The sequence below is a fragment of the Coloeus monedula genome (genome assembly GCF_965178545.1).
Source record: "Coloeus monedula genome assembly, chromosome: 12".
Lineage (NCBI taxonomy): Eukaryota > Metazoa > Chordata > Aves > Passeriformes > Corvidae > Coloeus > Coloeus monedula.
In genome coordinates, this window is record NC_138792.1 from 19,701,362 (window position 1) to 19,724,454 (window position 23,093).

The 23,093-nt window shown below is 54.2% G+C and overlaps 2 protein-coding genes across 2 annotated transcripts in view; one reads left to right on the top strand and one right to left on the bottom strand.

The window, feature by feature from the left end:
- Positions 1-300: 300 nt before the first annotated feature.
- On the bottom strand, positions 301-4,294 carry YIPF6 (Yip1 domain family member 6; the record flags this gene model as incomplete). Its single annotated transcript, XM_082289495.1, has 7 exons — positions 301-563; positions 1,258-1,415; positions 1,518-1,643; positions 2,292-2,334; positions 2,691-2,769; positions 3,301-3,429; positions 4,217-4,294. The coding sequence occupies 7 exons, from the start codon at positions 4,292-4,294 to the stop codon at positions 445-447; spliced, it is 732 nt and encodes a 243-aa protein (XP_082145621.1). The 3' UTR covers positions 301-444.
- A 473-nt stretch (positions 4,295-4,767) lies between these two features.
- Positions 4,768-23,093, top strand: part of OPHN1 (oligophrenin 1) — a gene marked incomplete at both ends in the record, with an annotated part of 48,522 nt that continues 30,196 nt past the window's right edge. Inside the window, 2 exons of the mRNA XM_082289631.1 lie at positions 4,768-4,921; positions 19,526-19,621. Of these exons, the coding sequence (XP_082145757.1) occupies positions 4,768-4,921; positions 19,526-19,621 (250 nt within the window). The remainder of the gene's footprint in view (positions 4,922-19,525; positions 19,622-23,093) is intronic.

Sequence of the window (23,093 nt, forward strand, 5' to 3'; positions counted from 1 at the left end):
AGAGAACGAAAAGGAGTCAGACATGTCTCTTTCCTCTCCACACATCACTGCAGTGAAGTTCTATGGTTTGATAAGGCATTTTCATCTTCAGTGAGAATCCAGGCACAGGCAGGAAATCTGCCAAGTCATGCGAACTTCATCTCCCAACAGCTTGAAAATCCAGGATCTCCTGCTCTCTCCTCAGATGGAACAATCCCTTCTCCCAGTGGGCATTATTTAACACCAATACAGAACAGGGCTAAATAAACCCCTCAGCAGCTGGACCTCAGTATCTTTCACAAAGAGGGACACACAAACAAGCACTTTTTGCAGCTCTCTGGCTTTATCCCACAACCTGCCTTTTTACAGTATCCCTATATATAAATTAGAAAGAGATAAAGCCAAGGATTCACTGCAGCGTCCATGAAAAAGTCCAGTCCATGTCCCAGTCCCTCGGGATGGTGCTCACTGGGGGGTGAAGGTGAGGATCATCCAGCTGATGACGAAGTAGAAGAGGAAGATGGGGTACACGACGAGTGCCTTACGGTTGGGGGGCTGGCTGTCCGCCAGGAACGCCGTGGATGCTGCGGAGACACAAACACGTGGAGCAGGAGCAGCAGAACACTCAGAGACCCCACTGCATGGCAGCCAACTACAGTGGGGATCTGCACTGCAATGGTGTTGAAAAAGAAACCACTGCTCAAACCAACGGGCTGTAATCACCAAGTGCAACTTCCTTTATCATACAGAATGACAAATGATAGATTCATGGAATCACAGCATGGTTTGGCTTGGAAGGGATTCCACCCCTGCCACAGGCAGGGACACCTTCCACTAGCTCAGGTTGCTCCAAGCCCTGACCAGCCTGGCCATAAATGCTGATTAACACTGTACAATGAGAGCCAGACTTACAGATAAAGAACAGGAGAAATAGTGCAAATGCATCTCTATAAAATCAGCATTTTCTAATAGTACTTATAACATAATCATAGAATAAACCACCAGTCTCACAGAGTTTAATACTAAATAATTTAAGTTAATAATAAGTTTAATACATCCTGCTGCCCAAGGCAATTTGCATATGACCATGGAAATCACCAGGAGCAGAAGCAAAGGCAGAACCACTGCCAGTTTGAGGACTGGAAGAACTATTCCTACAGCCCTTCAACAGCCCAGGGACACCTCAGACTAGAGCATCCCTTGGTTTTGCCCAAGGGAATGAACATGGATCGAGCTCCCCAAGCACGGAGCCACGCAGGGCACACATGAGGGACTCACCCAAGGTGGACCAGCCGAACATGGCCCCCACCACGATGAGGCGGATGATGAAGCTGATGGTGCCCACACCCGCCAGCAGCACCAGCCTGCACACCAGCATGGCCACGGTCAGTGGCAGCACGCAGTACCCAAGCACACACAGGCTCTGGAAGAAGGAGCTGCACAAGGAGACAGCAACAGGGAAACAGCAGTCAGACCAGGCAGGGCAGAACTCCGTGCATGGGAGAGCGGGAAGTGCCACGGAACAAACGCACACTCACATGGTCCCTCCCAGAAGCTTCGAGTTGAGTGTGATGACAACGGCCCCAAACCAGATGATGACAAAGACCTCGGCAAACTGGGGCCCTCCATCATCCTTGCTGTCTGCAGAGCCACCCTGCAGCATCCTGGAGTGGGGAAGAGACAGACAGAGGCATCGGCATTGACAGAGTTTTCCTAGACTGGAGTAGGTACCAGAGCAGGAGCCCCAACCCTGATCCCCAGTTATGCTGCAGGCCCACAGCTGTACATCCATTTTTTATTTTCATTATATCCTCAGATTTGCACAGGGAAGGAAAATAGTTGTGGCTCAACTGAGGTGATTTCTGTCCATTTGTTTCCCTGTTTTGAGGGCTGTGAAAGCATTCAGAAGGGAATCAAGCCATGGACAACAGGCTGAGATGGAAATTAAAGTACCAAAGTTTTGGTACCTCTCAAAGCAGCAGAGTAGTGTGTGATTGAACAAACCAGCCTCAGAGAAAGCTTGGAATAACTATGGGATGCAGGCACCACAGCCAAATCAGGACAACCTGAGACACCTTCAATAAAACCATTCCTAGGACAGGGGACCAGGAACAGTTCATCTTTAAATCCTAAATTTAACGGGCTTGAAGTGTCACAAACACATTTTATCAGAGAACCCAACCAAGCAGTGCTTGCACAAGACCGAGAGGGATCAGATGAAGTTGATCTTAACACATTAACTAGCAATTTTTAATGTCTCATTTCCCTCATGCACTGGGCTACAAAACCCCAAATAACCCCAGAATACTCACAGAGCCAGGGAGACACACAGCACCAATGGGCCCCACAGATCCCCTGCAGGGAGAGGGAAAACACATCACAAAAGTCACAGAATCATCCATTTTCCTGGGAAGGGCAGAGCCCCTTGCCCAACTCCCAAGGTGCCATTTTCCACATCTCACTGCTTTACAATTTTCTTATTCAGCATCTTACACCGTGATCTATAACAAAATTCATTCAAGACCCACCAGTTGCTAAAGCTGCCAGTTCCACCCATCCTGGCCCACGCCAGCCTGTCACAGATACCCCAGCTGTCATCTCTGCTGTTCAGAACAGGATGTCCAACACTCCTGAATCCCTGTCCCACTGGATTTTGCCTCTCCCCTGAAGGCAAAGCACCCTCTGGAAATCAGGAAGGCCCCAGCACATACAGTCCCTGAGGAGCGCGCTGCTCTTCCTGGGATACATCACATGGACAAACTTCTTCCCAACAGCCTTCAGGTCCCTCATCTGAAACAAACACAAAACACTGCAATTCATCACCTCACAAAAATTACAGCTCCCAGCTAAAGCAAAGACACAGAAGTAAAGGAACACTGGTGGCAAATCAGGAGAGGATCCAACCCAAGAAGTTCTGTAGCATCCTCTGCAACAAACAATGATGACTTTTCCTACATTCCTTAACAACTACAGCATCACATCCTTTTCTTTAACAACCACCATATTGTAATCCTTTAGTAACACCAGAATATAACCAACAATTTGGTTGCTCCTCTAGGAAAAGAAAACAAATGAAAAATACCGTCAGTCCTCAGAGCTTCTCAGAAGCTCTCACTGAGGCCTCTGCCCTCACAATGATTTCACGATCACAGAGAAACTTTGGGCCACAATTCAGATACTTTTTGATCCACAGGAATTTGTTTTACATGACGAGTTTCAAAATAATCCCTGCTGAAGTACAGGTTGAGCAGAGTTGTGCAAAATAGCTGCCAAAGATACCAGAAAACCCGAGTTTTACTCCAGCCAGGGGCTCAGACTCACAATTGTGTCCTTGACTGGCTCGTCCAGCGTGGAGTAATCCTCATCAGGAGAGTGAGATCCCACAGGGACAGTGATCTCCCCTTCCACTGGGATATCCTGGGATATCGACACATCTGCCAGACCTGGGAACTGAACGGATATAGACCTTTAGGAACAAACACAAACATGCTCATGTGCACTTCAGAGGGGTTGGGGATGGATGCAGCTCCTCAGAATTCAGGGATACAACAAAAGAAATGTTCTACAGCAGGGCCAGGCTGTCGCTGCCTGATGTGAGCAGCTCATGGCCTGAAGAGCTCGGCAGGTGTGTGCCCCGTCACCCCCAAACCCGCCCTCTGTGCTCTGTTCCGGCAGCAGTAACTGAAAGAAGTGAAAAGCTGTGTTTTAAGGGAGGTGATGCCTGAGGGCTGCACAGCCGCACCAGCCCCCGAGTACTGGCCTTGAACAGCCCTGGAGAGCTGCACGGACACCCCGGCCCGGGCACACACAGGGACCAGGCTTAGCCGGGCTCCATCCCTCCCTGCCAGCGGGCGAGGAAAGCTCTCGGGTGCCCGGAGGTGAAGGCAAACAGGACACAGCCCGACTGGCTCGACGGCAAACGCTGGAGAAGGCGGGGCAGGGAGGGCACGGCGGGAGGCCAGCAGCTCCCCGTCCCTGCTCTTGACGCTGTCCCCTTCCCTGTCTTCTTTTCCTGTCCCGTTCCTCGCCCCTCTCCTCGGCCCCTTTTCCCGTCCCCGCCCTTTGGACGAGCCGCCGCCCGCCCAGGCCTCCAGACCCCGCTCCGTCTTTGCCCGGCACCTGACCGACTGCCTAGCCCTGCTCAGAGAGAGAGGGGGGGGCCGAACGCCCCCTGCCTCCCCCGGTCCCCCTCCCGACCCCCCCAGCTTCCCCCCAGGGACCTCCCGGCCGCACTCACCAGAGTCCCCCCGGCCCCGCTCCCCTCCGCCGCCGCCATCTTGGCCGCCCCGGCGACGTGGAGGCCACTTGACGTCATCACCACGCGCCGTCGCGTCACGCGCCGCAGCCGGGGCGTCCATGGCAACGCGTGGGGGCGGCGCCGCCCCCGCCCCGCCGGCAGGGGGCGCACTCGGACCGGCCCGCGAGGCGGCGACAGCGACCGGCCCGGATTGCACGGACTGGACGGGCCCGGAGCGCGCGTCCCGCACCGTACGGACCGGAGCGACCGGAGCGGGCGGGCTGGGCGGCGGCCCCGGGCAGCACAGCCCGGACTACACCTCCCGGCGGCAGCGGCGCGGCCGGAAGCGCGGCGGGCGGGGATCCCTCGGCCGAGGCGCGGCCCGGCCCCGCGACAGCGGGAGAGGGCGGGGAGCGACGGGCGGGGCCGGCCGGGCGGAGCGGGGCGGGGCGGGGCGGGGCGGGCCCGCGGGATGCCGGCGGCGCGGGGCGCCCGGGGCGGCGGCAGCGCTCGGTAGGCGCAGCGCGGCGGAGCCGGGCCGAGCCGCGGCCATGGGGCACCCGCCGCTGGAGTTCAGCGACTGCTACCTGGACAGCCCCGACTTCCGCGAGCGCCTCAAGTGCTACGAGCAGGAGCTGGAGCGAACCAACAAGTTCATCAAGGAGGTGATCAAGGACGGCAACGCGCTCATCGCCGCCATCCGCGGTGAGCGGGCCGGGGCGGGGGTCCGGGCAGGGCTCGGCCGGTCACTGAGGTGTGTCCCGTTCCCTGGGCATCGCCTGCAGCCCCGTGCTGGAGCCGCTTTGGCCCCGTGCCCTGCATCGCTCTGGGGAGGGCTGGCGTTCCCCGGGCAGCGGCCACCGCCCCCGCCACCCCCGGCGTGTCCCTGTCCCTGCACTGCCACCCCCGGGGCCACCCGCGGCTGTCCCCACGCAGGGACAGGCCGATCCCCCGTCCCGCTGGGTTGACACCGGCGGCGGGACCGGCCGAGTCTTCCCAGGCATGTACTGGTTTGGGGACCGTGATCCCTGTTCGGAGAAGGTGCTCCGTTATTTTGCGTCTCCCAAGCGCGGGGGGAGCGTGGCGGGTTCATCGTTGGGCATCTCGTCACCCTGGGGGACCACTGTGAACATGAGAGGGGCCTTCCAGAGCCCTGCTGTAAGTCCTCCTTTTGTTGTCGTTGTTCTGTCATTCTTTAAATCACGGTGAGCATTTCTCCCAATGAAATGTCGATTTCAGTGTTGACTCTGCGGGAGTCGCCTGTTCAGAAGTGCTGACAGATCACCAGAGCACCTGGGCCAGGTTGTGTCACCTGAAACCACCAAGTCCCATGTGTTTGACACTGACCTTCTGACGGCTTAGATTTGTTTTCCCTCCCCACAGCTGCAGATACACCTTCATACACACCTTCCCTGTGCCATCTCCCATACCCTCCTGGACTCGATGATCTTCCAAGATCTTTTCCAATCCAAATAATTCCATGATTCTCTGCTGTTATCAATGCAGTAGAGTCCAAGCCCGGGCCAGCAGAGCATCCATGGGGGCAGTGGAGGGACACAGACAATCCACACTGGTCACACATGGTTTTCCTGCCAGCTGGTTGGTTTCTGTTGGTGTTAATAGGTTTAGCTGCTGCCCTTCTGTTCAGAATAATTCAGAGCTTCCTTGTTATCAAGGCCGTGGCTGGAATAGCCCGTGTTTGCCCATCTGGAAGCAGCAGAGACAAAAGCTGGTGTGACTGAAACTGCTGACGTCACAGGGCTGTGAGACCTAACATGGGTACAAAAACCCAAATCTCTGTGCAGTCCAGGGCAAATAAAACACCAGCAAAATGGAAATCAGAGGGATTTAAACAAACCTGCTTATTAATGGAAATGCTTTTCTTGATCACTTTGTTCAAAACCATTTCCCTTTTCAGTGTTTGTAGTGCACAGGGATGTGAGGGATTTCGCTGGGTCAGCAGACCCGGCCCAGGGAGACTGGCCAGGGAGGAAGGGCAGAAGCAGAAGAAAGCAGAGCATACCCAGACAGCACCGAGGACCCCCAGGGCTGAGGATTTCTTGCCTGAAATGCTGTGGGGTGTTTTTGTAGCTGATCCACGAGGCTGCCAGGGAGGTGCTGGGGCCAGTCGTGCCTGGACTTCCATCAGCTCCTTGTGTTTAATTAACAGATAACTTAAAAAAATAGATAATATCTGTGAATCCTATCCTTACGGAGCTGTGGGTGGGAGTCTGGGGTAATCACTGGCCATGGCCTCATCACGACCAGGTGGCAGCTGGCAGATGCCAGTGTCCACTCAGACAGCCATGGCTGACAATCCCTCTGTGCTCCTTAACAGGGTGGGATGGAGGTGCCCTCAGCCGCTGCGATGCAAAGGTGGTGGGGTCCCATCAGGAGAGTGAGAGCCAATGAGGATAGAGGGGGGACTACCTGAAGGAGCCTAAGAAAGGTGGAGAGGGACTTTGGACAAGGAATGGAGTGACAGGACCATGGCTTCAAAGTGAAAGAGAGCAGAGTTAGATGGGATAATGGGGAGAAATTCTTCCCTGTGAGGGTGGGGAGGCCCTAGCACAGGTTGCCCAGAGAAGCTGTAGCTGCCCCATCCCTGGAAGTGTCCAAGGCCAGGTTACCTGAATGAGGGGGGCACTTTGGGGCGCTTTAAACTCCTGTGGCCTTTCATGGATTAAGAGAAACTGCTTCCATTCCCTCCACCCAACTGATGTGTCACCAGCTGGAACAAACAAAATCCCAGGGGTGAAGCTCTTCCGGGGGCCTGCAGCCCACCATATCCTCGTGAGGGTCGTCCTGCAGTCACAGCCCCACCAGTGCTGCCTTTGAGTGTGGTATTTTCTCTTGCTGACTGACACCCCCGCAACAGATTAGTAGGGACACCACTGGGGACAAAGTATAAAGTATTGCCCAGTGGGGAATTTAACTGACTAAAGCAGAGAATAATATTGTACATTTTTAACAGTCTTGGATGTGAAAACCAATAATAGAAAATAATATTTTGAGTCAGAAATGGGAATTATTTTTGTTGTAAAGTTGGCTGTATCCCCTGGGTTTTGTGCCAGGAGTGCAGAGAGTCACTGGCAGTGCCAAGTGACGATGCTGGTCCCACATGTTGTGCTGGCAGTGCTGAGACCACCATGGCCTGTCCCTGGTCAGGGAGGGAGAGGGACTGGGAGGTGTCCATCCCTTCATTTTGGTGCCCATTCCCTTGGGCTGGCCAGGATCAGGGCCTGATGTGGGCATTGGGGATTCAGCTCCCACAGCAGCTTGTCCACGCCCAGAGTTCGCCATGGCCAGCACTGTGTGACAGAGGAGCCTCGCTCAGGGGACACACTCGAGGCCACTGGGGTGTCACAAGTTGTGACTTCCTGGCTGTAAGAATGGCTGCTTTACAGCAGTTTCTTTCTGTGCTTCAGTGTGGGTTCTTTAATCTCTCCTGCTCACTGTGCTCTGCTGTGTGTGTGATAATGCAAACCTACCTATTTCCCCTGGTCTTTGATCTTCTCTCCCAATTACATATCAAATGGAGTTGGAGAAATGTCAGATTGAGGCTTCTCTCATTAGTACCTGTGAGTGCTGTGATGGTGAAAATTGTCCTTTGAAGCTCGAAGAGCTGTGAGTTCTCATGCAAATGTTGTGTATGTGGTTTTGCACTTGATTTCTGTCCAGCATGGAGTTCTGCAGAGTGCCTGGGACTGTGCTGGCAGTTCCCAGCCTCCCCTGGTGCTGTGAGCCCTTCATTCTGAAGAATAATGTGATAAAGGAATGTGTAGGGGCTGTCTGGGCTTTTCCCCAAGAATGGGGTTCCCTGGGCACCCTAGGAAGGTCACGCCATCATCATCATCTCTGCTGGTCCCACAGCGCTGTGTGTGGGAACTGGCCTGTCCCCTCAGGGAATGCTGTGTCCCTTAGCGTGGCAGACCTGTTCTGGGCAGGTTTCTGTGCTGTCGTTGGATGTGGTGCCTGGGGGTTTAATGCTGTGGAGTGCAGGAAGCAGCATGGCCCTGGAACAGGTTATTTTAATGGGATTGAAGCCACCCAGAGTGTCCTGTCTGCCCAGTTCCCTGGAAACCCATGTCCTGGTTCATGGGAAGGCTGTGGGGAGAATGGCTGGAATCTGTTCCTGCAGTATGTTACAGCCAGGTCCTGGGTACTGTGTCCAAACAACCCTAAAGCTCCTCTGGAAAAGGGGGAAGAAGGAGGAGTCTGTCCCACAGCAGGAGAGGCTGCAGCTCCCCAGGCAAGCATCAAGTTTGCTGGGAGGCACAGCTGGGCATTGAGGCACTGCAGTGACAATGTCCTGTCCCACAAAGACAGCTTAGCCATGAGACAGTAAGGAGCAGGGGGAAAATGACTTGCTGGAAAATACATCACTCTCCTCCAGCCATAATGTGATCTCTTGTACTTGTCATTTCCTTGCTGGTCTTCCCCATCCTCGCTGAGGATTTCAGCCACTAAGGGCACCAGTTACTGCTGGTAACTTGTAAAATTGTCTCCAACTTCCCAGCTCTAAAGGTCCCAAAAGACATCACACCCATAGTTAGACCCCAGCTCTCCCTGGGAGCATCTGTGCCCTGCAGGCATCCTCAGCACAGGTGGGCAGAAGGGGTCTCTCTGCCTCCAACAGCTGCTGATGAAGCAGCTCCTGCTCCTGGGCTGCAGGCTCTGAGCACAGGACTAGGGCCCCAGTTAGTGCAAATCTAAACCAGACATGCTTTAACCAGAGACTAAAACACAATAGCAGAAAAAAGAACAAAAACTCAAATAAAGCCAACTCACCCCCAGCTGCCAGTATCCTCAGTGCAGTCAGGAAGGACGAGGGGCGGGCACAGGATCTACCAGATCCAGCTGCGAGGCAGATCCCACCCTGTGTTCTGGGGCTCGGGGATGTGTTTGCTGGGTTTTGCTCCCCCTGGAGCAGCTCCCCGGGCAAGTTGTCGCTGTTGGGTTTGCTTTGCCGGTGGCTCGGCGCAGGGCTGTGCCGTGATGGCCCCGGGCCCAGCTCCGTGTCCCTCGCTCCCTCCCTGCTGCTCCCCAGCCTCCTCCCTGGGAACCACTGGCTGGTTACAGCTGCTCTGTCCATGCCCAGGTGTGCCCAGGGCTTGGTTTTTTTTAGGAAGGCCAGGGCAGGAATATGAGCAGGGGCAGCTGGCAACAGCACCAAGCCAGCCCTGTCCCTGCCAGCTCGGGGGCTGGTGGGTGGGCTCTGGACCACCCTTGGTCCAGCTTAAACAAACCAACATGCAAGATTTTGTGATGGCTTTTTGCAGCCCAGATACGCTTCCTGAGGACTCGCCTGCGTACAGCAGCACAAAAGCCGGGACAAGAGATGAAGTCGTTTTCGTGTGTTTAAGGATATTTTTTCTTGCGCTGCACATGAGGCATGCAGGGAGCTTTTCATCCATCTTCTGCTGCCTTTTCTGGCTCCTTCCCTGGGAAGATGTGGGTGTTATCCATGTTCTGTGTGTCTCACAGCCCACGGCTCATAGCAGTGTTGCTGCTGACCTAAGAGTTTCCTCTTGAGTCACTGTGTGAAGACTCAGCTTTTCTGGCTTTTTTCTTGAGATATTGTTGGAATATTTCATTTCCTAATACTGTTGGTGGCACACCAATAACTACAGATGTGGCATCCCATGCTTGCCCCTAGGCTTTTCATGGGTGGCTTCTGTCCTGCTGGGTGCCAGCCTGGCTCTGTGGGTCACAGCGGTGTCCCCACTCCGTTCTGCTGCAGTACGTGGCTGGACACCTGTGGCACGTCCTGGCCACACTGCATCCTCCTGCCCACACAGCGTGGCTCTGGCACTTATCCCTGGCTGCCCAACCGTGGATCTGGGCTGCAGGGAGGGGCTGCAGTGCCAGGATGGGCCATTCTCCAGGGACAGAGGGGCAAGCGCTGCTGTGGGGGCTGCAGTGTCCAGAGCACTGCCTTGCGGCACTGCCTAGCAAGAACACAGAGGTTTGGAGAACTGTGGGTTCATAGAAAAAACTGGTGAACAATCAGCACCATTTACATATACTGAGCACCAAAATGCTGCAGCTTTGGAACTGCCGGAGAAGTTCAGCAGGCAGCAGTTATTTTTCCTTACTCAGCATTAAACAAATTTTCCAAACACATAAAGCTTCTGTCTGAGCTTCCGACACGTGTGAATGAGAAAGCTTTTGGAACCTTGTTGTTTCTGTTCTAGTGATGGTGGATTGTCCACAGCAGCCTGTGTTGTGTCTCACAGCCTCCTCAGCACCGCTGGCCAAGCTGCTACGATGGGAGCAGTGATCCCGGGCCATGCTGGCTGTTTTTTCCCGGGGCACATTCAAACATGGCCTCTCTGCCCAGTGTCCTTTCCTGTCACTGAATTCTCCATGCAGGTGAATGTGCAGTCACGAGCTGTTCAAGTGATGATAAGAGCAGCAGAATAGCCTGAGATAAAGTCTATAAGTACTAAAGTCAGTTGCTCTCTCAGTCTGATCTCTCTCCTTTTTATCCTGTTCCCCCAGCCAAGCCTGATTTTGAAGAGCCTGGAAATGTTTAAAACAAGAGTAGATTTATTAATGTTACTAAACCTTTTAGCTGTGAAAATGGAGAACGAGGGACACAACCTATTCCTGTGCCATCACAGGATGAACTGGGGACTTGGAGAGCATTGGGCGACCGTTTGAGGTGGAAGCACAGAGCCAGACCCCCAAGTCCTTGCAGAGGTGCCCAGAGTGGAGGTAGGTCTTGGCAAAGCCCCCCTAAGAGTGCTCTGCAGGTCAGACTGTCCCAGTGTTGGTCGGGTTGATGGTGCCCAGGAGTCTCCCAGGAGGTGCCAGCTGGTGCAGGACAGGCCATGCCCACGATGGTGTTGTCTCCCAGCCTGGATCAGGAGGGATGCGCATTCCTTCCCACGCTGAACCACTTCGGATCGCTGGTAAGGCGCTGGCGATCCCTCCCCGGCGTGCTGCGTGACTCAGCTGGCCTCTGGCCCGGCCCCGCTGCGCCCTTATCGAAGGAAACTCTGAAATCATCCGTGCTTGGAGCGAGTGCGGCTCCCTTGCCCGTCGCAACCTGCCCTGCCTGGGAAGGGGGGCTGCAGGGAGACGCATGTGAGGGCTCTGCAGATCACAGGATGTCTCTGTGGGGATTGCTCGTGCTCTGCCTCGGATAAGAGTCCGTTGTTTTCATGTTTGTTTTCCCTGTGTCCGTCCTGCCTGTACAGCGGGGAGCTGCGGATCTTGGAGCACACCCTCTTCTGCCGCTCACGCCAGAGCACCGTGCCAAGAGCCTGCTCGGCTGCTCTCGGAGCCGGGGGCTCTGGGTGGCCTGGAGCACTGCAGGGATTTCTGCAGCTCTGCCCTCGCTCTCCTGATGCCCGTGGGAAAGCGGCTGTTGCCCCTCCCTGACAGCTAACTCGTCCCAAGGGAGGGGAAAATCCATTTGTTTTCCATGGCTCTGCTTCGTGTATTTTTATTTTTCAGAGTCTGTCCTTTATTCCCCAGCCCTAGGACCTGTCCCTGGGCTGGCATTCTGAAGGTGGTAACTGGCTTCTGTGGAATAGAATAGTGATGTAAACAGATGTATAAATAGGTGCAGCAGCTAGAGCCACCTGCCAACCTCACCCTGCTTCCAGCCGGCTGCCTGCTTGGCTTCCAGCCCCGAAGTGTCCCCCAGCTGCCACAGCCACAGCTCAGCTGGCACTGCCATCCCCGGGGCTCACCTGGCAGCACCATCCCCATGACTCACCTTGGCCATCCCTGCTTCAGGGGCAGGCGTCCGGCAGCCTTTGTGTTGGGAGTTCTCAGGAAAACTGCCTGCCGCCCTTGGAGCCTCCCATGCAGGGTTTGGGAGCTGCTGACTGCCCAGCACAGGAACGCCAGCACCACCTCCACCAGCAGTGCCAGTGCCCACAGAGCTGGGCACTGTTCCCCAGCTGTGGCTCTCCCTCCTACTCCTGGGTGCAGTGCGCTCCAGCGCAGTGCTGAGCAATTCCCTGGTGTGCTGACAGTCAGATTGGGACACCAGGTGGTCTGGAATTCCTGCAGGTGTGGCAGCACCAGCCCTGCGGTTGGGCTTGGTCCATGGTGAACCAAAGGACTACAACAGCATTTCCTCCTGGGTGACTCTTCTCTGCCTCTGCGACCCCGGGAGCATTTGCCAAAAAAACAGTTGCATTATTTCTTACTGCGCCTTTCACCACTTTTGCTGATTTCTAAGGCCGCTCATCTTTGCTTAACTTCCACTTCAGCTGGCCACGTGTTCTGGGCTGGCTGCCCTGTGTCTCTTTCCAGTTTTGCTGAAGCAACTCCTCCAGCTTTGCAGGGCTGCAAGGTTGATTTGAAAGGCCAGCAAAATGCCAAAGGGGAAAAATCTGTTCTCTGAGAAGTTCAGGCTTCCAAAGTGCAGTTTTACCCATGGCTCTTCCTGAGGAGCCCTGAGGGAAGTGCTGATGCCAGCAGGAGTTTTGCTGCTGGGGAGAGAGCGGGGGTGCCCTGGGTATGCTGGGCCAGGCAGGAGGCTGTGCTGCAGCATCCTGTGCTGCAGCATCCTGTGCTGCCCTCGTGTTTCAGATGCAAAAATCATTAAAAAAATTCAACCAACACACTGTCCTTTATAAAAACATTAAACCTACAGCCTGAAGTGCCACTCTCTAGGAAAACCAGAACAAGCCAGTGAGTGTCACTGGGAGCATGTTCCATGTCTTTGCTTTGAAATGCTGCATGATTCTCTTCCTGGTCAATGGATCTGTCACTGTGGAAGTCTTGGGAAGAAGATAACTTAATCCGAGGGAGGATAAGAGTGCGTCCTTCTCCCAGAAGCTGTATCCCACATCACTTGCTCCCAGTTTTCTCCAAAACAGACCATTATACCCCAAAACTTTGTTGTCCTTCCAGTTTTGCTTGGTTGCTTTGTGTTTTGGTTGGGGTTTTGGGCTGATACGTTGCCAAACTTTCAAGCTGTTGGTGAGGAGACCCATGGTCTCCTTCTGCTCCAGGCATCCAGGAAAGCCCATCTGTGTGTTTAACTGCCTTGAGCTTCAGTGCAGCCTCATAACCCTTGCCAGTTCCTCTGGAGCATGGCAGGTTCAGCAGAGCCAGTTTCTATCAGGCAGTGAGGGAGATAAGACAGGCGCAAGAATTATATGATGAGTGTGAACCACTTCTGTGTGGGTACTTGGGCTTTTAATTTAACAGTAAATAAGAAAACAAGCCTGTCAAGCAAGTTTGGGCACTTCCCACAAGGCTGGCTGGGCAAGGAGGAGAATTCATGAGAATAAAAGACTGAAGTTTAGGACAGGAAACAGAAACTGTGGAGGGTGGAGGGAGAGTGGGAGGGGGATGTGTGAGTGGAGGCGATAGTCCAGAGGGCAGGTAACCAGCTTGCAGAGCAAAAGGTCCCTGGTTAGGGGGAGGTACTGAAAAATTTCTTTTTACTGGGAGCACAGCCCTGCTCTGCTGCCTGGAGCTTGGGCTGGACTGGCTGTGAAAGGGAAGCAGCAGTTTATGAACAAGTCAGTTAATGAAGGGCTGATTAGGAGAGGTAAATGTGTGACAGAGTGTGAGACATCCAGTAAATTCCTTTGCAAGAGATTTGTAAAGCACAGCTAAATATAGCAAGTTATTTTTAGCAGTCCATGCTAGCCACTTACTCCTGGCAAGTGGAAAACCCGTGTCAGTGTGGGAAAAATGGCCTTTGTCCAATGTGTCAGGATTTCTGCGTCCCCACAGAGCCTTCAGGGGCACTTGCGGACGGCTTGCCCTGGGTCAATGCCAGGCACTGCCTGTCCTGGGCTGCTCCGTAATTCCCTAGTGCTGAGCATCTTTCCTCTGGGCAGCACCAAGAGGGCTGGATTCCTTGCGGGATCCTGTGTGGATTTGGGACTACCTAGAAGGCTGATCGGAACGTTATTTTTTTATCCTCATCTGAGAAAATCAACATGTTTCTGTGTTTGAGCAGCTGTAGAGTATTTGGGAGTGTTGCATGAGTCAGGGCTTGTTACTCCTGATCCTAATGGCACATCTGGGCTCAGTGGGGGGATCTCATGGCTTTCCAGGCTGAGGTATTTTGGTGGGACAGAGACTGGGGACTTCATGTAGGTAGTACACACAGTGTAAATCCAATGGCTCGGAGAAGAGTCTGGCCCCTTGGCCACATACTTTGTGTGTTGGCTCCTAAAGCTCTGCAGCAAGGACAGAGAATCCCTGGGAAGCAGTGGGTCGGGTACCATGTCCAGAACCTCATCCCCAGGCTGGTGATGGGGATCAGCTCCATCTCTTTAGTCATGCCAATCCCCGGGGAATGCTTTGGTGGGAGTTGGTCACAATAGGCACATTATTTTCCCCTCAGGAATCACAGCCCTCTGCATGCTGGGAAAAGTGGCATTTCACATGTTGTATGTATGCTGTGCACAGCTCTCCACCAGGGAGGAGAAAATCGTCCATAGGAGCCACTGGTAGGAAATGTAGGTGTGTCTTCAGCTGCTGTGTGTCAGGGTCTTGTAACGTTTCCCTGACAGAAATGGACTTCCAGGGTTCAGATCCTAGCCTGAAAATTTCCATGTCTTAAAATACTCTTTTTGAGGACAGAGTGAACTTATATTGTCTTTTGTTTGCTTATTTGAAAGGAAGTGTGTGGCAGGCTTTGATAGTTCTGTTTTCAAGCTGAAAAAGAAGAAAGCAAAATGCAACGATGGAGCTCCTGCTTACTTTTGCTCTGGTTATTTGCACTGCCATGGTCAGTCCCAGGTTGGGTTCTCCTTATTGCTTCCTTATGGGTTTTCTTCGTGGGTTGCTAAAGCTGTGACTGAGTTGCTCTGGCACTGCAGTCTGTGGGTCGGGCAGATGCAGAAGCTCTGGAATTACTTTTTCCCCCATGGAAATCTCTGCTGGCTGCTCTTCCCCGAGCTGCCCATGCATAGGCGCAGGCAGGGAGATTGGTTAAAGTCACTTCTCACCTTCCAGTGTGGGCCAGGTCATTCTGTCCCTTCCCAGGAACAGGACAGGGATGCTGCAGCCCCATCACTGTTCAGCTATTCATGCTTTCAGTTGGATCAGATTAGATTCAGGACTGCCTTTGCACTGGGAGTGTCACTGACCAATGATTGCAATGATTATGGGGGGGGGGGGGGGGGGGGACGTATTTTTATTTTGGTTTTCCTTTCTTAATTTTCAGTGTGATGCCCAGGGAGCAGCATGTGATGAGGATTAGCCAAAGGGCTGCTGAACCCACTGCTTGCTCAGCCCCTGAGCTTCTGGAGGAGCAGCAATTCCCATCTGGCTGTTTCCTAGGAAGAAGCAGAGCAGTGCTGTGTATACCAGCTGCTGCACAGCCGAGTGTCACATAAACAAGGGCTATTTGAGTGTGGATAACAGGGGTGAGAGTGCTGGCAGCCTGGCCCTGGCCAGTGTGAGGTGTACCCTCCCCACCTGCTCTCCTGCACAGTTGGAGATGTCTGTTGGTTTTCAAAGTGTTTCTTTTCAAAAATCAGGTTGCTCGTTGCACCTGTGCCACCCCCGATGTCCCACTGTGTCCCTGTGGTGTTAAATGAGGCAGCCCAAGCACGGCTCTCCTGTCCTGGTGCAGAGATCCTGCTGGTCCCCGTAGCTGTCACGGCTTGGTTGTCACGGCCACTTCTATTTCCGTGTGCTCAGGGGCATGGTTTCCTCTCTTGGGAATGGACCACTGCAGTCACACAGATTGTGACCTCTGGGTTGCAATTAATAAAGCTAATTAAGGATGTGCACCTGTGTCACCTTAAGCACTGCAGACCCTCAAGCGACACCTCTGTGCCCCATTCTCTGGCCTTGTCTGCTCACCCTGTTCCCCCATGGCTCTGTCCTGTGGTGATGGTTTCCTTCTGGTTTAAATTCTAAGCAGTGGAGGAAAAAGCAGTAGCACAGCCTGGTTTGGGGCTCTGCTTGTGTTTGTGTTTTGTCAGAGGCCTGTGGCTTTTGCAGCGGTAGCAGCACATTTTTGTTTGTGGTTTTTGGTTACCTGTGGTTGCTGTGAAAGGTTGAAGTGAGAATCCTTCTAGGTCCATACTGAGCAGGCTATGAGGCCCATCCTTCCAGAGCTGCTGGCTCTGGAGGTGTGTTTATCCACACATAAATACAGCCCTGAGTTCTCTGTGTGCCTCCTGAGGCCAACACAGCTGGCACTGCTGCTCCCCACTCCTGCCCCGCAGCCCGGCTGGGGCCACTCTGTGCAGGGATGGAACTTCATTCTTACTAGAAGAGTAAATCATTGTGACCACAAATGGTGAAACTTGGCATTGCTTCCTGACGCTGGAAGGGAGAAGAGTCCTTGAGGACTCCTGATCAAATTCATGTTGGTGTGTTTCCATGGAAACAGGCTGAACAGGCAGGGTCCTTGGGGCAGTGCTGAGCCTTGGCGTGCTGTTCGTGGGGATATTCCAGCTTGAAGCATGGCATTATTCCTTGATCCTTGGGTCCTGGTGCTGGGGGAGCAGGACAGGCCCTGCAGCCGCCTCTCCCTCCTGCCAGGCTCTGGGGGCGCAGAGCAGGAGACTTTGGCAACCGAGTGTTTGTATTGGGAGGGAAAACATTTCCGACTGTGAAAACAAGGGAGAACACAGACTTATCTCTCCCAGCGTGGGATGGAGCCCCGTTTTTCCACACAGCATATCTCATCCTGCTGGCCCCTTCCTGTGGTCAAGCCTCTTTCCTGTAGCCATGGCTTATCTCTTTCTCCCCGGCCCCCCTGTCCTGCACCATCCCTGGTGTCACCACACTGCCATTCGGGTGCCACCAAGGGAAGGGGCAATGTCTCACCAAGTGTTTCTGAGCACTGATGCCGATTCTCTGCCTCAGGCCCTCGTGCTGGGCCCTGCAGGGACACAGCCCCTGAGCGGGGGCATCCTATGTTGCTGCAGTACCAGTGGTCGTTCAGCCCCATACTATGTCCCAGTCACACCCCACAGCTGTCCCACAGTGCCAGCAGTCAGTCAGCCCCATGCTGTGTCCCAGTCACACCCCAGAGCTGTGACAGCGCTGCAGCAGCAGCAGTGTTGTCCTGTGCATGCACACAGGAGCTCTGTCAGGAGCCAGTGTTCAGCCAAGGCTCTGTACGTGTGGGAGCTGAGTTGTGTTGGTCTGGAGGAGCCTGGTTTCCATTAAGAGCTCCTCCAGAGCCTGCCAGGCACACATGGTGCAGGCTCACGCTCGCTCTCCCTCTCTCCCTCCTTCTCCCTTGGGCTGGCAGGGACACGCAGCACACGGAGAGCCTCTGTCTGTGCCAGGTGCCACCCGCGGGACCTGCATGTGCTGCCATGCTCCTGGCTCAAGGGGACACCAGAGCCATGGTGCCTTGTCACCTGCCCCAGCCAGCACCCATGGAGGGGACAGATGGACAGACAGAGAGATGGATGCTGGCTGGGAGTGCTGCTGCTTTCAGAGGGGCTTAAGGACACACACTGGGCCGGGAGGGCTGTTCAGAGGGAGGGATTGGACATCACCTGTGACCAGCGGCAGGGGAGGGGCTGGATGGGGCCGCAGCAGCGTCAGGGATGGTGATGGGGGTTTGCAGGGGGATGAACAAAGATTCCCCTGAGCGAGGGCTGAATGAGCCTCCGGCCTGGTCTGAGTGAGCACTGGGGGACTGAGGGGGAATTATTTGCTGAGGTTTTCCATCAAGTCAATGACATCGTTCTGTGTAAGAGTTCACCCATTTACGTGCTCCAGCCTCTGGCAGCTGGGGCTAAATAGCAACATTCAGGCCTGAATCTGCCCATTCAGGAGCAAAGGTTTGACCCATCGGAGGGAGCTGCTGAACGAGGCTTTTGAGGGATAAGCAGGGACTGCGCTCTGAGCCTGCACCAGGGACCCGGCTCTCCCCCTGTCCATGCCTGCCTGGGGACCTTGGGGAGGGTCAGGAGCTCCTGACCTGGGGACAGGGAAAGCAGGACAGTCTGGGGACCTGCTGGTATCCCACACAGGCCACTTGATTTCTGTTCCCCAACATCCATTTCAGTGTTGTCCAATTTTTCTCTCCCCTTCACAGCAGCATTTCTGAACATCCCATGATTGCCACCACAGTAGTAAGTTTTATTTTCAAACTAAAGAAAACCCATCCATGTACACCAAGTTCCTATATACAACAATCATGGTGCTGGTTTGGTAAAGCAGTAGTGGGAGCTGGTTGCACGTTAACGTCTGTGCCATCACATCTTCCCCACTTGCAATTTCCTGAATTTCTGAAAGTGTCATCTCTGTGCACCACCACAAAGGAGTCCAGCCTGGGACTGTGCCTATAGCTGGAGTCCCAAATTAAGGAAAATAGCAATGTAAATTGGAGTATAACATTATTCCTTTACTTTTCTTTTTGTCGCCTACATCCTACTTCCTGAGGTCAGGCAAGTGCAGCCTCCTTCTGTTTGTATCTCAGGAATTTGTTGTAGCTTTGTGCAAGATGGTGTAGTCGATCCAGTGAGTGTCACTGGTGCTGATCCCACTGGCCCTGGGCTGGGCTCTGCTGTGGTGTCAGTGCCCCGTCCCAGGGCTCCTCTGCCAGTGCCAGCAGACACCGTCCAGCCACGTCCTGCAGCCACACAGGGTGCAAAGGCACAAAGAATCCTTTGGGCTAGCAACTTCTCTGGAAGGTCCAAAAATAATCTGATCTGAGCCACAGCCAACATCAGGCAGTGTCTTTGCTTCCAGCCCGGACTGTTCCTCACCAGTGGGAGCAGCAGGTCCCAGGCCCATCTGTGGGCACCCAGGCAAGCCCAGCTGAGCCCCCTGGCTCAGCTCTGTGCTCTGTGGTACTGTCCTTCCCTCAGGGCCTGTCTGTGTCCATGACCCCAAAGAGGGACAGTTATTTTTAGTCCTGCCTTTTCCCTCACATTTGTTTTCTGACTACAGATTTTTGTCCCGTATTATGAAACAATTCCTGTGAATAGTGGTCAGCCTGTCTGACAGCCCCTGTGCTCCAAGGAGCTGTGCCGGTGCACACAGAGCCCTGGAGTATCTCCTATGTGTTTTCCTGCAGGGAAGTGTGTCAGTGTCCCTTCCTGTATGTGGCTGTACACAAGGCCATTGATCAGTTGTTGTACTGTGTGGTGCATCCATTAGTGCTGCAGAAGCTTCTTCAGAGAGAGAAAAAACCCAAAGCCAATGCTTTCCGCAGCCTCTGTCCCACACTGAGGGTTATTAATGCTGCAGCATTTTCTGCAGGGCTGAAATTCCCAATGCCTATGGATTTTCATAAATACCTTCCTTTGGTCTTGCTCCATTCAGGATAAATTCCTAAGACTTGCAGCCTCTGTAGAACAATTGCAGAAACCCACAGCTGACTGCTCTGTCCTTTTCCAGGGTACTCCTCAGCAGTGCAGAAGTTCTCCCAGACTCTGCAGTCCTTCCAGTTCGACTTCATTGGTGACACCCTAACGGATGATGAGATCAATATTGGTGAGTTCTCTGCTTTTTGAAGCTGACTTCCAGTAACTGGAACAGTCTCCCTCTCTAGGAATTAGCCTGCCTGATGGTTTTTAAGCAGCCTCAGGAGCCGGGTTCCAGGCAGCTCTTCCACAGATTATTTTATGAAGTTGAACAGTCACGGGTCGAGTTTCACATTCCCAATTCAGCGGATAATTTGCAGAGGTTTTCCATGGCTCCAGGCCTGCTCCATGCTGCCAGGTGCTGGGCAGGAGGTGGTGTGGTGACCTCCCAGGCAGCCCCTCTTCCCAGTGCTGCAGAGGAGCCCAGCGGGTGCTGCCCCCAAAGCTGCCTTGGCTGCGTTGGAAAGGCCTCACAGGAACAAACTGCCCCACGCTGCCCTGCAAAGGCACCAGGCTGCAAACTGCTGGGAAAAAGGGTTGCTGGATGTGTCTCAAATGGAAAACAATGGCTGTCTGTGCCCTGGGCAGCCTTGCAGGGCTGCTCCCTGCACATCTGCTTGGGGATTAGTGATCCTGGAGCTGAGTTACATCCCTGCCCTCCCCCGGCACAGCTCTGGGAGTCACTCAGCATCCACTGCCCGGGGGGCTGAACCGAAGGGTCTGAATGCCCCAAACCCCACGTGTTTCACATGAATCTGCTCTTGGCTTAGCGGGGTGGGTGGACTGCAGGGTGACAGGAGGCTGCAGGAGGGACAACAGGGGATCCTCAGCCCCCAGGGTTCTGACCCTGCCCCATGAAACAAAACACTTGGGCCACCTGCCTGGGCTGAGGGGCTGGGGCTGCCCATAGGCTCACGGGGCATTCTCCAAGAATGAGCACAGGGTATTCCTGGGGCGGGGCACAGGGTCTTTGCCAGGCTGCTCCCAGGAGCTGCACAGAGGGGAAAAGAAAAAGAAAACCAGCTTTTGTCAGGCAGCAGTTGAAGAGTGGCAGCAGTGTGACATTGCTGATGTCAGGTCTGTCGGCTGCCATCAGAAGGGGAAGGAAGTAGAGCCTGTTCCTTGGGCTGTTGTATTTAAAGCCATGTGAAGCAGATTGCAGCCCTGCCCCTCCAAGGCTTGTTTCCTTTATGGAAAGTCTCTAGGTGAAACCTGCTGGAAATGAGTCAGCTTCCAAATCCTAATAGCAGCAGAGGTGCTGAGCTTCCAAACACATCTGGGTCAGAGAGGAGAGAACTCTGCCATGTAAATGCCCCTCCTGGGAGCTGAGGGGTCTGAGGCAAACAGCCATGCAAAAGGAGTGTCCCTCCTCTTGGCTGGAAGGGGCAAAGCTCCAATGACCGAGCAAGGCTGCTGGGAATGGCAGAGGTTGAATAAAGGGGTTGTGGGATGAGGGAGAGCAAGAAGAGATCACAGCAGATGTAAAACGCTCCGTGGTGAAAGGAGCGTGTTTCCCTTCAGTTTTGCTGGGGAGTATTTGTTTTGCTTTTTCAAGAAGAGGTCCCCGGTTTCCCTGTGAAGAAGCCTGGGCTGTGTTCCTCCTCCCACCCAAGCCCTGCTGTTCCTGCAGGGGTTGAGGCTTCGTTGTTCCTGACACAGCAGTGGGGCGTTGGCGTCTCCGTAGCATCTTCCATCTCCTGCAAGGGTGCCAGGGATCTGCGTGGGAGTGCAGAGCTCATTTGATGTGCAGGATATGGGAATGAAGCAGAACACTTACAGGCGCTTCTTATGCGCTGCAAGAGAACGTGTTTGGGTTGTAAATAGAGCTAAAGTCACACTGCTCTCTCGTGTGGGCAGAGAGCAGCCAGGCACCCGAGCGGGTGGCGGCAGGGACACTGCAGGTGGCAGTCAGGACACTGGGTTGATGTTGTCTGTCATGAGCAGCACTTTCCCCTGGGGACGTGAAAGGTCATGGATGCACCCGTGTTACCCCACAGCTGCGGCCCCTCCTGTGCTCCTCATGGGAGCCAGATCTGCGGCTCCTGCAGAGACAAAGGGGGCAGTGAAATGGGATGGCATGTTCCTCCCTCCCAGGCACAGGAACCTGGAATCCTCTGGCTGTAAGGACCTTCCTGGAATGCTTCTGGATGCCCAGCAGAGTCGCTCTGGCATTTCCAGGTGTCAGTTCCCAGGTGTGGCTGGGCAGGTGGTGCTGCTGGTGGCTCCCCTGCTCCATGCTGCCCTGCAAGGTCTGGCAAGTGCTGACCCAGGCCAGTAGCACAGATCCACCCCACTGCTCCCAGGCACTGCTGGGCTGGCAGCAGTGTCTGAGCCTCATGTGGGGTGCAGGGTCAAACTCAGTGGTCCGCTCCATGACTGGAGCCATGAAACATTTTCCTGGGCTCTTCCTGTAGAGCAAAGGGAAAAAACCAGCTAGGGATCATTTTAGGCACTGACATATTCCCTGTAAGTTTGGGGCTGGATTCTCTTTCTCCCATGATAATTCTTTTCCTGGCTCAGGCCCCTGGTGTCCATGCACTCCAGGTTTCCCATCATCCTGGGGAGCTTCAGTGACAGTTATGTGTGGCCCTGGGCATGAGCACCATGAGCCGTCGGGGCATTGCATTGCTGGGTGCTGGAGCCCTCGCTGGAGGAGAGCTCAGAAGTTCCTGACTCATCAGGAAGGTCTGTTGTGCCACTGCCAGCTGAGGGCCCGTGTCACGAGGCTGCAGTTGTTCCCTTTTGTGTCTCGGCAGCTGCAGAATGAATCCTCACGCTGGATTTTAGCAGGACAGGTACCTCTCTCAAGGTGCCGCTGGGGATGAGGGGAGAGGGCCCTCAGCTTGCACACAGAGCACAGTAGCAACCTTTCCCTGACCTGTGGGACAAGCTAATCCTGTGCCTGCCTTGCTGTACACCTGCTGTGCCCCTCCTGTGCTGCCCTGCCCTGCCCAGCCCAGCCTAGCTGAACTGCAGAGCTCTGGGGTCTGACAGAGCCACTCCGGGCTGTTCCCACCAGGGCAGAAGGGAGCCTGGGACTCACCAGACCTGCCCCACGCTGTGCTGAGCAGGCTGGAACTGTGGGAGCCTTTCCCAGCTAACTCCCAGATAGTTCCCAGGTACACTGGGGTGATCAGGTTGTTCCCCCAGGCATCCAGCACACAGCCACACTTACCTGCATGGGCAGGTGTTTGCCCAGCCTTGCCTTGCAGCCCAGAGAGATGGGAGTTTGGCTTGGCACTGTCAATGCTGTGCTGCTGAGAGGTTTCCTCCCATGTGACAAATTCAGCCCCTTCCCAAATTCTCCTTCGATTGGCAGGGCTGCATGTTCCCCCTTGGTGTGGGGTGAGTCAGCCCAAGACAGTCAGCTACTCCCACCTAGTCTTCTTTTCCCCCAGGCTAAATTATCCTTTTTTCAGTTTGTTAAAGGAAAGGTTTCATGCTATTTTTATTGTAGTTGGACTCTAGCTACAACTGCTGATCAGCGAGATCTTTTTGTTTCACTTCTAACATTTTGGGGAGTGGTGTCAGTGTCTGTGACCATGTCTACACCTGCTGCCTTTCCTCCTGTACATGGACTTTGTGCTTCTTGATGCTGAATG